This window comes from Neodiprion pinetum, chromosome 4 (assembly GCF_021155775.2).
Source record: "Neodiprion pinetum isolate iyNeoPine1 chromosome 4, iyNeoPine1.2, whole genome shotgun sequence".
NCBI classification, from domain to species: Eukaryota; Metazoa; Arthropoda; class Insecta; order Hymenoptera; family Diprionidae; genus Neodiprion; species Neodiprion pinetum.
Window position 1 is genome coordinate 22,810,739 of NC_060235.2, and position 14,383 is coordinate 22,825,121.

Consider the following 14,383-nt stretch of genomic DNA (forward strand, 5'->3'; position numbering starts at 1 on the left):
AGTACGTGGTAATTGATTTCAGTAATATTTCATCAACCTTTAAAATCGTTCGACAAAAATTCCACCCGCGATGTGTTTTCCTTGATTGAATTCGGCGATTAGGTATTCGCAAAAGTCAGATTCAAATTGTTCAAATTTTCAGCGATAATTGAACCGGTTTATCATATAATACTCTATTCGTCCCCTCTTTTATCCACGTACCACGGGACTCGAATCTCGCTGATACGGGGGACTAAGATCATGAAATTAAGTATCTGCCAAAGTGTCGAAAACGTCTATCAAGCTAAATTTCCCGTTTCAGCGATCCAAGCAAAATCAACACCAGCAAATAGTTGTTTCGATCTGTGACCGATCTATCGATACCAGTTTTGTAATTTTCAGTTCGTTTCTGAAGATCTCTTTTCCTAATTCTCCGTATAATTGTTGCCTTGCAGTATTTGTTCCAATCTAACGTTCTGTAGTGACTACGCATTATCCGATCCTCCTGCCCGCTGATTAAAAAATCCTCTCTAATTTCCCCGCAATATAACATACACGTATACCTGCACTACATAAATCCATAACAACGTGACGAAGAGATTCCGCCAACCGACTATTGAATTGAAATTGACACGTTTTTTGAGCTCGAGTTTTCTCCAACCTGTTTCTCCCGTCCTTTTTGCCCTCAATTTATTTTTTCACGTAGACAATAGAAACGACTCGCATCGTGTAGTAATTGTTAAATAAATTGCGGTGGATTAGTACAGATAAACATAAAGCAGCAGGTGCTAATATTTCTTAAATAACAATGATGCGTTCAAACTACTCTCCGTATAAAATAGATCTTTTTTTGTCACTTCTCTTTTCCTTTTACCGAAAGTCAAGAATCTTTACTGCAACATCATACCGATTAACGATATTCTCGGTTGCTCTCATTCGGTGGGCTTTCTCACAATTTCGATTAAATTAGTGAATAAGCAGCTATATTAATGCTCTGCAGACACGAAAGTGGCTCAATGAATAGAGTTTTTGAAATCATTCGAGTCTCATCATTACCTGGACTGAGATCCCGATCTCATGATATAACCGTGAGGCAAAATCGCGGAGATCCTATGCAAGGCAACAGTTAATTTCGAGTCTTTATTATTTATTTAATTTATTTATCAACCATGTCCAACTTATCTGTATTCGTATATAGATATTGAATATTTGTAATAAATCGTACAAGTTTTTTTTTTTTTTCTTCTTTTTCTTATACGTCCAATGAAATTCTAACGACTGAATCTAATTTGCAGTAACTCATTTGATATATCGATGAATCGTGAATCAGCTCATTTGGCTACGCTGTGTATAATTATTATTTTATTCTTCGTGTTTATTTTCGATATATTTCAATCTGGGCATTAATTTCACACGTTACATGTATACAGGATTCGTTGATCAAATTAAGAACTCTCAAATCAGGAAAGTACAAATCGCGTAAAGGATAATAATAATTAGAAGAGAAAAAACATCAATCGTTAAATCGATCTGTACGTTTTTTGTGTTTTTTTTTTTTTTTTTTTTTTTTTTTTTTTTTTTTTTTTTTTGTGATCCAGATCCGATTCATCGACATATTCATTACATGGGAGTATCTGCTTGACGATGATCGAGGTACGGTATATAATTACAGGAACTTTCATAAAATATCATGGTATATATATATTTACAATTATTTTTATTTTATTTCCAAATATTGTTATAATTACTATTGTTACTATTCTAATATTATTGCTATACTATCAACCTAACCAATATCACTAATTAATTCTATCTACAAAAGAAAAAAAAAAAAATAGCAGCAAACAATTTCCAGCAATAACCGTTGGTCTCTGTACCGTAAGGCTTGAAAAGAAATTGATTTATCCTGTATTTGGGTGGAACACGTGTATGGTATTATAGGAACGTTTCGTTAGGAGGCAAGAATCGCGAAACGCCATAGTATTATTTTCGGTGGAATATAAAACATATTAGCGATTAGCTCTCGCGAACTGTGATTAGTATCATGCTGAAACTATCATTACCGTTATTGGTAGCATTGCTCAAGTATGGTTAATTGAAAAACATTTAGCTGGTCTAATAATTGCCGTCAATCCGTGCTGCTGAACTACATATTTTTGTCTTTCTCTCTGTAACATGTTTTTATATATATGTATTTACAGTTGTAAAATGAAAAAAAAATTACTTCTTCTCATTTATAAGTATAAACTAATCATAATCACTGGAGATGTCCCCGAAAGATACAGTAGAGTTGATATTTCTTTCTACTTGTACATTTTAAACTAGGTTCTATTAAATAAGGCCACAAAAATGTTTCGAAAATTTTTAAGGCAATGTTATTCTACGTGCAATTTTTATTCCGTCTCGTTGAAAAGATCTACAGAGAGTATTGCCGGAGTTGACTTTAGAAATGCAAAAATTACTCGTCTCTATTTCTGATGCTTCAAATTATAAGATAAAAAATAATGTACAGAAGGCTATTTTTTTAAACTAAATGACACACAAAAAAAAAAAAAAACAAAAAAAAAACAGGAAAAGAAAAAAAAGTTCAACATACGCGGACACGATTATAAATTATATCCCGTATGCGCGACATAATAATGTTTTAAATTGTATATTACTATTGCGTACACGCTCTTGCACTGGCCGTAACGAGACTTCGTATTCACTCAATGTCTTTAGCATTACAAAAATCGAGGTTCATCCAACAAGATAATTGCGTTCTTTCGATTCTCCGACAGTCTCGGTTTCTCCACCGTCTAATAAGAAAACAATAAAAAAAAAAAAATAAAAAAAAAGTAGGAACAAAGCGTCGAAAAGTAAAACCCGATATCAGTACCAGCTGTAGAACGGCTGGTGTGGATTTGGCCGGGGCGGTTGTTGGAAGCCCTGGGTTGCGTAATGAGTGGCGAAGGCCTGATGCCCGTGAGAAGGGTGGTGCGAATGGGCCTGCTGGAGGCTCGAGGGTGGGCTGGAAAGCCCGACGCGTCCAGATCCGGGAATCGGGATGCTCCAGGAGGGCGAGCTTCCCTCTGTTTGCTGCTGCTGCTGTTGTTGCTGCTGCTGCTGCTGCTGCTGCTGGTGACTCACGGGCGAGACGGAAGCAATCGGAAGCTCGGAGCTGGTCAGCTGATCCGAAGCGGGGTTCGAGTTTCCAGAGTTGGGCCCCATCATCGTCACCATGGAATTCGGGGTCGGTGGCAATTGGTGGGTCGTCGTCTGCTGGTAGGTGGAAGGCGCTGGCCCCGCCGACGATATCTGATGGCTCATATGACCCGCGGAGGACGACGTCGGTGGCAGCAACGGCGACGGATATGTCACCGACGTCGGCAACGAGTAAGTTGGAGTCGAACCCGACGACAAACGCGTCGACTCCGTTCCGAGCTGGTGAGACATCGTCGTATGGTGAGACGAGTAGAGCTCTGGAACTGTGAGTAACTGATTATCGGTTAGTAAGGAATTAGTCGGGCTTAAGTCGGGAACGTCAAAATTTCGCCCGGTTGTATTTTTAAATTTGATAATTGTTCTTAATTTACTTTTTATCGGATGTCTACGGTATCATTAACGAAAGGAAATACCGCAGTAGCATAGATTACTCGGGAACGAGTTGGGTTTTGATCGGAAATAATAGAATTTCATCAGACAGTCGGTAACATCGCCGAAGTTCATCGTCCGTTCGCCTTGAATCAGATGACTACGATTTAACAACTCAGGGAAAAGTCTGAGCCGGTATGGGAAGCAGAAAATAATTCGCATTGTAATCGGGAATACCGAAATTTCATCGGCTACTCTGTATCTGTCTAAATTTATTTCTATTGACTTTTGTATCAGGTGCTCGGGACATTCTAAATCGAAGACAAGATCGGGGTATAGTATTCAATATGTATTAGGAATGAGTCCGGTTTCAATCGGGAATAATAATATTTCACCAGGTGATCGGTGAAACCGTGAAAATTACTCGAAAATAGAGCCTAAATCAAACGTGAACTATCTGTCAAACCGGAGAATAGACTGGATCAGTTTAGAATACTCGGGGATAAGTGTGGATGTAGTAAGGAATGTACTAAACCGTGAGACAAGTCAGAGAAATTGGAAATAGTCCAGTAACTGACCCTGAAAAATCCGTACTTACGAACAGAAAAGACAAGTAATAAATGAAAGAATAGCGAAAAGATAATAGGGAACAAGTGTGGTTTTAGTCGGGAAGCGGTAAATCTTGCACAACATGGGTGAACAGAAATGGTGAAAATGACTGGCAACTATCTCGAGTATACGTCTGGTATAGAAAAAAGAGTGGAGCAAGCCCGGTAATGTTCTTGAATGACGTGTAATAGTTATACAGTAGCGAGATTTGTTCTAGAGAGAAAAACGGTGTACAAACCGCTACCGTTGAGCGTAGAGAGCGGTCTCCTCATTGTAATCTGCGGCGCAACATAACATAAGCGAACGGGTTGATGAAATTTATGGAAAAAACGTGTACCTACTAATAACAGTTTCCTGCACCCCCCCCCCCCCCCCCCCCATTCAAACACACAGCCCGCGTAGATCGAAACGATAATTCAAATAAAGAAGAGTAGGCTGAAAGCAGAGAAAAAGAAACACCGTTAAACACGCAAGGAGCTCGATGTGTAATTATTTATACCCACGGAGTGCAGCCGAGTCTGCGGCTGATCGCGGTGCGCGAGGCTGCGGAACACCTGCAACGGTGGATACCGTCGGTTAATTAATTTGAAATCCGTTCCTTTGTCGAATCATCGATGAATCGAGCGTTCGGTTCGGTGGAAATGTTATATGTAACGAAAACGTCGATCGGTGGCTCATGTAATTCCGCGTTGATCCGTGAAGCGTTTCTCGGGCGATAAACAGACACTCCGTAAACTCGGTCCTGCAACTATTCGCGGATATATGACAGGATATTGCACACAGGTGACGTTGCGAATGGACGGTTTTTACACTATTTTCACTTCTCTCTCTCTCTCTCTCTCTGTCCAGCCACCCATTTATCCATCTGGTAATTTTCCCTCCCTCCCTCCCTCTCTCTCTCTCTCTGTCTATCGCTCTCTTTCTCGCTCTTTTCGAGAGCACCAACTGCTCCCTCCCTCCCCTCCCCCCCCCCAATCCTTGCGGCGATACGGAATGACTTGTGAATCGATTGTTCGACGTCCCGCTTCCGGCAATTGTTGTACCTGTACATGGTACACCTGTAACAACGGTGCATGCGTGTCCGTGTAACCACGTGAGAGACACCTCGGTTATTGTCTCGAGTCGAGACGAACGCCTCGAAACTTTAATTCTCATCCCGATCGTCGAAACACGTTGATTACGTCGTAAGCACTCCGTGTTACCCGGATGCGAGACCGGTATCTATATCTGTTCAATCACACTTTGCCGAAATCTGTGTGATCATTTTTCGGAAAATTGGATGGTTAGGAAAACCGGACAATCGGGTAGTTCGGCTAGGATTTGTGACAGAATCATCGTCGATTCGGAATAGTCAAAACTACTCGTGGAGATGGAGGAGTTCTGCAATTCCGAATAAAAATTTAGTCTTCGATGGCACAACCATCAACAATGTTCGACAGCTACGAGTATGTTCATAAAAAAGAAGAAATGATGATTTTCCAATTAAGCTAACAATATTCAACAGTTTGTTTTAATCGAGGCTCAGGCTTCATGACGCAACCGTCGAAAATTCGTAATAGTAAAAACCGTTCACCGTCATGAAGGAACGATCACTCTCCAAGAAACCAGAAGATTCGGGCTAGTGAATAATTAAGGTCCAGGTTTCACAGTACGAGCCCCCATAAAGAGGTTTCAGTCACTGGCTATAACCTTATCACAACCAAACACAAACGAAGGAACGACAACGTGTTCAAGAAACTGAATACTCGGGGTCGCTGAAAGAACCATACGTAACGACTCGAAGAGATGGAAATAAGAATGCATTCCACACTGAGAGAAATTTTTAGTTCCGGTTACCGCTCAGTCCTCAACTATTTTCATTTTTTACCACAATCGAAAAATACAGTTCTAGGTCAAAAATGAAAATTAGTTTTCTAGCTGTTTCTAGCGGAAAGTCTAGCATCCGTTACTGTTCTTTGCTCATTACGATCGCTGTTACTATATTTTCTTGCAACTGTTGCGAAAATTTAATGCATGTGCAACGATAAATTGACGTTAAAGCCTTGTATGACTAAAAAAGTAGAGTAAACCTCACAAACTGATTTTGCGTTGCAATAACCAAAAAAGGATCGTCGATATCGCAAAATGGTTACGCGTACCTCGTTTTTCGTGACTCCAACAATATTGAAACAGTTTTTTTTAACGATACCTGTTTTGCTGAATTTTTCAAGTCACTGTAACAAATGAAGTTTTTCTCAGTGCACAATTTCCCTCTCGATTATTACCTTGGCTCGAGGAGAAGGCTGTTTCCGGTATCGTCTGAGGGTGCGAGTGTCCGTGAGGATGGGGATGCGGGTGCCCCGCGGACACGCCGGACCCTGGATGTGCGTGGGGGGCTGCTGGGGGGTGGAGAACGTAGGAGGCGGCGGGATAGGCGACGGAGCCGACGGAGCCGACGTAGCCGGCGGCCGTGGTGGAGGAGAGCTGTTTCCGGAGTCGGGCTCGGCGGTTGCTGAACCAGACCTGGATCCTGGCCTCCGTCAGCTTCGTCCTCTGGGCGAGTTCCTCTCGCGTGTAAATGTCCGGGTACTGCGTCCTCTCGAAGGCTCTTTCCAGCTCGTCGAGCTGGTGGGCCGTGAAGGTCGTCCGACAACGACGCTGCTTTCGCTTCAGCGGAATACCTGGCTCACTCTCGCAGTCCGAACCGGAACTCGTCTTTCCTGCGGAAAAAAATTCGAGGCTTCAGATTGTATCGAAATCGGGTTTTCACCTTGACCGAAGAAAGATTTTCCGACGATTCTCATTCGTGGTGAAGACGAGTCGTTTATACCCTGGTTGTTACCGATAAAACGGTCCAAATTATCGTGTTTTTATTTCGTCAAATCGTCGTCGTCGTTCAACGTTCGTCGGTATTTATAATACGGGATTCCGAAGTATCGGCGTGCCGAAGTCAAGATGGCGCCGCACCTCGGTTATCAGCTGATCGTTCAAGCTTCTATAAATTCATAAATCTTGCCGTTGCAAAGGAACACAGAAAAGTTCGTCCGAGCTGTTAGACTATTCTTTTGTTACGTTGAGCCGATAAGAAGTAGAATATACATAGAGTGAAAAATGACTTTTGTAATTAAATACGATATCCTACATTTCCTGCCGTCTGGTAGCGCCTTTCGATACTTTGGATCGCAATTACACGCTTTTGCCGATTATCACATAGAAAACGGTTATTAAGTACCAAGTATAATTCACAATCACTGAATCTCGCAGCAAGCTCTGATTATTCACCAGTATTCGCCTCCAGAGCCGTTCAAAAGCAGAACCGGAGCTTATACACAACTGCAGCGAAGGGTCAGCGCGAGGTGCAAAAGGAATGGAAACGCCTAACGACCGTGTAAGTTCGGTGGACCACGTCGTGCGGGGTTCATATGCATCGTAATACACAAGGCAATAATAACAGTTTTTAATTCCCGGTGTTCTCCCTCCTCTTCACTCTCTCTCTCTCTCTCTCTCTCTCTCTCTCAACTGTATAGCAAATGCGACTCTGGACCCACGTCCGACTCGGGCAACGTCAAAGAAACCGTGATACCTGCTGCAACCAACTCGGGATCTATTTCTCACTCTGATTTTATTGACCAGGAGTCTTATCAAATAACGAATTGTGGGGAATTTGAACGCGGGCAAAGGATGAGAATAAGATCCGAGAGTGAATTTCAGGAAAGACAATTTCTCGGTGTAGATTCTCCGAAATTTTTACTCAGTTTGAAAACAGTTTGTCCCACCTTGACAGCTGATCGCGAAGAAGTAAATTTTCACGGACCGCGCGAAGAGTCTAAAAAATCGTCGAATTTTCTTTACGCTTTTTTCGTACGGACGACAGAAGTTTTCGAGATTGTGGAAAGGTATAAGAAACAGCGTGAATTCCGTGTCCCGTAGTGCTTGCAAGTTGCGTGTAAAGTAGATAAACGACGGGCAGGCGGGAACTCTGGTTAGGTTTACTAAAAAAATTCCGGCTCCCGGAATAGCGGCGTGTCGAATTTGCGCTGGTTCGAAGCGTCGCGGCGTCAGACGTCGCCGAGCGATTAGTCGCGGTTCAAAACTTGAGACGAAGACGAAGAGGAAGAGAAAAGAGAGTAATAATAAATTCTCCCGACGATTTTTCCCACCGGTTGATCTGCGTCGATCCGCGCCGCAGGAATGGAATACTGCCGTGTAATATCGGTTCAAATCTATATATATATATATATATATATACACAATATACGTAGATGTATAAATAAATAGATACAGGTATACATTTGCGAAGATGAAGAAGCTGTTATAAGAATTTAGAACGCGCTCGCGGGTCGGGTAAATTATAATTGCCGGTATTTCAATTTACACATGCACATACCTATAATAAAAAAATACATTCATCTCCGCATGCGTTATATCACCGACACCTAAATTTCTATCATTCGATTTCGCCGTTACGCGCGCGGTTCCCGCCTCTTCGTCAGTTGGCTGTGTGATCTCCGCGTCCAAGAGTGCAGCGGTATATTTTTTAAAAGGAGCATAGAGAAGAAACAAAAAAAAGAAAATAAATAAAATGAAAAAATAAAAATTGGGCAACGCTTGTAAAAGTGCTCGTACAAACGGCGAGTTACATGAAAGTTCGCTCCGTCGTAATTGCCTGTTCTCGATTTTCGATCCGGGAATGAAATATTTCGCAGGAAATTCGGAAGGCGATAATACGCGCCCCCCGCATGAATTTCGAGCGAAATTAAATTGGGAACAGGGGCCCACAGAGTATTTATTTTCATTTTGACGCCTCGCACCGCGGTGGGCGCGTTTGTTACCGAATTTTGAACCCTCCAATGGGTCGGTCCCTTTGCCTACGGTCCCACCACAAAGCTATCGGCTTACAAGGTTCGCTGTTTTTCGCCTCTTTCATCTTAGCCGCTCGATCCGCTTTCGATGATCCCTCAATGACTTTTTCCCAAGCTCTTTCTTTTTTTGCCACCCCACTTCGCCAACGCCGTCAATTTTCTTTTTGTTTTTTTTTTGTTTTCGGCGTTTTTTTCACTGCTCTGTTTTTTCATTTTCCTTTTCTCGTTATTTTTTCTCTATTTTTTTTCGCACGAAAATCTATACACTCGTGCGTCGTTCATTTGTTTCCCCGACCGTACCACATAATATATTATCAGGTTGTACAGTGTATCGATCATTAATTAAGTCTTGTCTATTCTCACAATCAATTTTATTATTCTAGACGCCAGTTTTCAATTCGTTTCTTCTTGTGTTCTCTCAGAAAGCCGCAATTCAATCGTTAGTTCGATTTATCCGCTTCCATTTCTCTGCGATTTTATTATAGCAACAAGAAAATAAATGTCAATAACTTAATCCCGAAGTAATCGTATGTAAGTTGGATAATTGAATTCTGAGAAATGCAATAATCTATAACGGTATAACTTACATAGGTATGTGTATAATAGATCGATATCCGAAATGTGTGTATATATATATATATATATATATATATACATACGAGAAGCTAAATCTTCGAAAAAAAGAACAGTTCATAATGTAGGAATGATTAGAAATTAAACGATGCTAATAATTGATTCAAATATTTCCGAAATGAAAAATTAATTGTATGAATTTCGAACGATTGTAAATAATATTTAATATTATATATTAAATGTGAACAGATAAATAAATAAATAAATGTATTACGAAAAATGGTGGCATTTGAATTTATGACTAACAAACGTTTTTCAAAGTAGGCAAGCGAAGGAACACACTAACGCCAATTCGACTAACATTTATAATATAAATCGCGCTTAATAAAGAAATTCATATGCTATGAAATATCGAACGGCTTTCTCTCCGTATTCACGCATCGCGGCATCGTGCTAATCTTCTTTTCGTCCGGCACCTCTCTGGTGTCATTCAAATCATACACAAACGATGACCTCCGTTTCGGACACAAGCGGGAAAATACGTTACAGTTTCTTACATAGACACAGTTGAACATACCAACACGGAAATTGATCTTCAACGCACAGTTTACAAGCAAAATATTTTTTCACCAAGTGTACGAAAATCGAACGGGGGTAATAATAAAATTTTTGCGACGAAAGGATACATTACGATATCACGTAACGTGAGAAATCACATAGCGCACGATACGTAGTAGTAGTGATAAAAATCGGTGATATCGGGGAGTAATAAAAAACGAGAAATATAGGTATAGAGGAGAAAAAGAAAAAAAAAAAAAAGAAAAAAGAAGGACGAAGAAAACTGAAAATTATTCTGTTGATCCACAACCGATTCTGACGTAACGGATCAATTTAAGTGTTTCTTTCGGGCGGATGAGCGGCGAGAAAATTACAGACCCGGGTAGACCGAAGGCGGCTACCGACTCGGTGCTTCAAAGACCAGTCATTTTCAGCCGGAGCAATACGACTGATTAATGGAGGCTTTTAATTCGTTCATTCACCGATTCAGATAAAAATCTGAACCCGCGAGCTCACGCGCCCCCCAAACATCATCATCAACATCACCATCACCATCACCGTCATCATCATCATCATCAAAATCATAATAATAATCATCACGAGATGATGACGATCCTCCCGGCTTTCTCGGTGGTCCCGCGAGCTTCGATAAGTCGGTAAAATGCAATTTCTTTCACTCACCATCTCCCAGCTTCGCCTCATCCTCCGGGTCCCGACCCCTCAGGAGCCGGGAAATCGCCGAAACACTCGGGGCACTTGTCCTGTCGCATATCCCCTCCTTTATCAGACGGTCTCTTATCTCCCATGAGAATATACCGGGGTTGTCGCGTTTGTACTCCTCGATCCGAGCCTCGACCTCCGGGGTCGCAACTCTCGGTTTGCTGCCCCCGATCACTCCGGGACGTATACTTCCGGTCTCCTGGTACCGGTTAAGTATCTTCGACACGCATCCGTGCGACACCCGCAGCTGTCTGCTCCGCGTGAAAAACAAAAGAAGAATAAAAAAAAAAAAAAAAAGAAGAAAGAAAGAAAAAGTATAAAATTTTTATACCGGCGGAAAAAGGATTTTTTCCGCTCACCAACGGGGGTGAGAAAAGTATCTCTTCGTTTTTATTATTCGAATATTCGACGAACAAACGTCAACGGTACAATGATTTGGGTTGTTGAATGGAATCACAACATTTGCTCAAATCAACGGAACACATTGTACCAAAACATTTTTTTTTTTCTTTCACACCTCTCTTGCGTCAACGGCGATATTTATACTTTGATATTTGAGGGATTGGATCACTGTTGGAAATTTATACTTTTTTTTGTGCATCGATTGCGTTATTGAATATTTGTGAAAATTAAACGCTTCGTAAGCTGATTCCATGCTTTTGTTATAGATAATGAATCGATGATTCGTGACACGATGAGAATAATTACCGATAATTTCGTCGGGGAAAGACATGATGTTCCAGCAAAAACTATCGACGTTTCGGCTGGGCCCAGCTAGCCATACTCAGGGTACAATTTTTTGAGACGAAACTTCAGGCAATTATTTAATGCGATAACGCCAGGTGATAAAGCGACAACGTTATTGGAGATTATAACTGTGTGCAGCACTGTGCCAATTTAAATTTATGCAGAAATTACAAATTGATAATAATAGAACGGTCAGTTTAAGTTGAAGAGAATTGTACATTGCGATGGGTTGTAAAATATAATCTAAACGAACAAAGACTTACAATTGTTGACTATCCATCCTGCTTGGGTGTTGGTTATCTGGCTAACCAGGTGGAAGTGATCTCCTTGCTTCGAAATCGAAATGGCTGATTTTCATACATCCATTACGTCTTACGTAGTAGGAAATTGATCATAGAACCAATTTTGACTAGCATTGCATAAGGCGCGAAAATTTTGAAAAATTAATCCAGAATGGTCGAAATATGTGATCAAACGATCCTCGAGTACAAATGGCTAAGGCTTTGAATATCAGTGCGTCCGTTATGTACTGTATTACTTTTCGAGATGTGTGTAATTTTTTTAACGAGACGTTTAAGCCAGTTGTCCCCTTTATCGATAATTTTGACTCCATCAAAATTAAATGTATGAACTACGGTGAGCGAATGAAAAGCTAGTGCAGACTTGTCGGGATGATGTGATTTGATATTATATTTGTGATTGGAAATTCTCGTTTTAAGATGTTGATATGACTGGTCAACGTAACATTTGGGACAATCTTTACAATTAATTTTGTATACCGTGTTGATATGATCAGAAATTGAAGTTTTAGATTTTAATGTTGCGGAAAGGCTGTTAAGTGTGTTAGAAATTCGATAGCTTTTGCTTAAATATTATTTCCTTCATTGACCTTCTCCGACGAAATTATCGACAGTTAAAGTTAATAGGGAGAATAAGAAATACTAAAGTTACAATGAACGATAGTTTATACATCGGTTTTTTCAACTTCAAATAGCATTGAAATAATTGCGAACATGGAAGAGTAGTAGAATAATTTTTTCGTTTTCACTCCACGATTGGTCATTTTGTATGGAAAAATGTTTTTCACAAATTTATTGAAAAATATATATATTTTTTTTCTTTTGAATTATCTATTCAATATTTATATCTTTTCAACAATATCAATATTCACGCTTACTCTTGAATAATTGAATATCACACGATCATACGAACATGATGAAATAATGTCTACAAATTGTAGAGAAGAATCTTCGGAATTAAATTGAGCGATTAAAGTATATTTTTCACAATTCTAAATCGATTCGAAATGAAAAATCGACACCTATTTAAGGCTTACACCTTGTTCATGTTAATCTTAGATGCTTTTAATCTCATGTTTAGAAGCATCTTTTAGCTAATATATCAATTTGGATAATAGTACTAAATGTGCGACCATATATCTCGTAATGAAATGGACTAAAAAGCATTGATTTTCAATTCATCAACTTTTTCATATGTTCAAAAACATTCTCGTATTCATTCGATTCAATAGTCGTAAGAATTTCAGGATATTCGTTGAGGGCAATATTTCTCAAGCAACATGTAAACCTGATTCTTGGATTCTATACATACGAGACAATTTATTTTAATCGGACTGAAGAAAAATCTGTGTGACGCAAAGAAATTGCTCATTACTGCTACGATCATGTATTATTAAATAATCTGATTAAATCGAAATGTAGGGTTTTAACGATTTAAAAAAATCATTTCACGTACAGTGGCGTGTCGAAGAATTAATGAGACAATTATCTAGATGCCATACGTATCATTGTGAAAAAGAATTTTCGCAAAATTGATAAGAATCAGATGCATTTGATCAGATTATTTATATTGCTTTTCAGGAGCGCTGAGAAAATTCTTCTCGTGAGATGAAGTTAGTTTAAGCCAAAGTGAAGTACGTAATTATTTTTCGGGGAACCGAAGATTCACAGTATCAATGAATTTTTGCCGAGTGTTATCCACGCGATATGATCGTTTTTTACGCATTTTCAAGTGAAATTTGCCCCACGGAAAACTTGAGAATCATTGATGTCAATTTATTTTCAGACACTCGTCAAAGATCATCGTGGTTTCGAATATTTCTTACTAACGGTATGTCATTTGCAGAATCACCGCCTTGTATTTTTCTTTCATTTCAATGATCCTCAGAGAAAACGAGGAGATACATGGGTTACATTTTCAGGACTGGACTCAAATATTACAATACATAAACTGCGTGCTGATCTTACCTCGATATAACGCAGGGTCTCACACCGGCGGCAGCCATTTCAACGATCTTTAAACGTGTGTGATTAGGAAGCGGTCTTCCGTTAATGAAAACTCCTCCCAGCTGATTAACGCGGCCCTGACCTGGTATCGAGCCCAAGTCTGAAAAAGAAAATTCAAATGCACTTGTCCGGTCGCGCGCTGACCAAAAAAAAATACCCAAATTATTGGGGAACTCCGTATTTTGCGCTACTATTCAATTTCTCTCTCTCTCTCTCTCTCTCTCGCAAGTAATTAATAACTTCGATATACTGCAGATAAAATATTGCATAAAGTAAAAAACAATTAAGAGAGCAATGAAGAGAGCCAATACGCAATTGTCGCAGTTGATATTTTGGCGCAGCTGATTGACTTGCGGCTCATTAACGAGGCGCTCGTAAAACTCACGGAGAGGTTGAATAACGAACGTGGTAACGATAAGGGGGCGATTGATTACTCAAACCAAACTATAATCCATCGGGAATAATAAAAATCCAATC

At 40.0% G+C, this 14,383-nt stretch overlaps 1 protein-coding gene across 2 annotated transcripts; it reads right to left on the minus strand.

The window, feature by feature from the left end:
• Positions 1 to 1,151: 1,151 nt before the first annotated feature.
• On the minus strand, positions 1,152 to 11,939 carry LOC124216754 (segmentation protein paired). Of its 2 annotated transcripts, XM_046621664.2 has the most exons (5): positions 11,864 to 11,939; positions 10,815 to 11,104; positions 6,426 to 6,860; positions 2,858 to 3,446; positions 1,152 to 2,777 (listed from the first exon to the last, which is right to left on the minus strand). In XM_046621664.2, coding segments are annotated over exons 1-5 (1,332 nt in total). In that variant the 5' UTR covers positions 11,881 to 11,939; the 3' UTR covers positions 1,152 to 2,776. The 2 variants fall into 2 exon arrangements, with proteins under 2 accessions (XP_046477620.1, XP_046477619.1); XM_046621663.2 differs by lacking the exon at positions 1,152 to 2,777 and having other exon boundaries at positions 2,788 to 3,446.
• Between the last annotated feature and the right edge of the window lie 2,444 nt (positions 11,940 to 14,383).

What these genes read in the sequence shown, in the direction of transcription:
- LOC124216754 (XM_046621663.2), bottom strand. An exon ending in TGAGGCGAAGCTGGGAGATG is followed by an intron (nt 6,861 to 10,814) that starts GTGAGTGAAAGA and finishes TTTTTTCCGCAG; the next exon opens with GAAAGACGAGTTCCGGTTCG. An exon ending in AGCCTTCTCCTCGAGCCAAG is followed by an intron (nt 3,447 to 6,425) that starts GTAATAATCGAG and finishes AGTTACTCACAG; the next exon opens with TTCCAGAGCTCTACTCGTCT.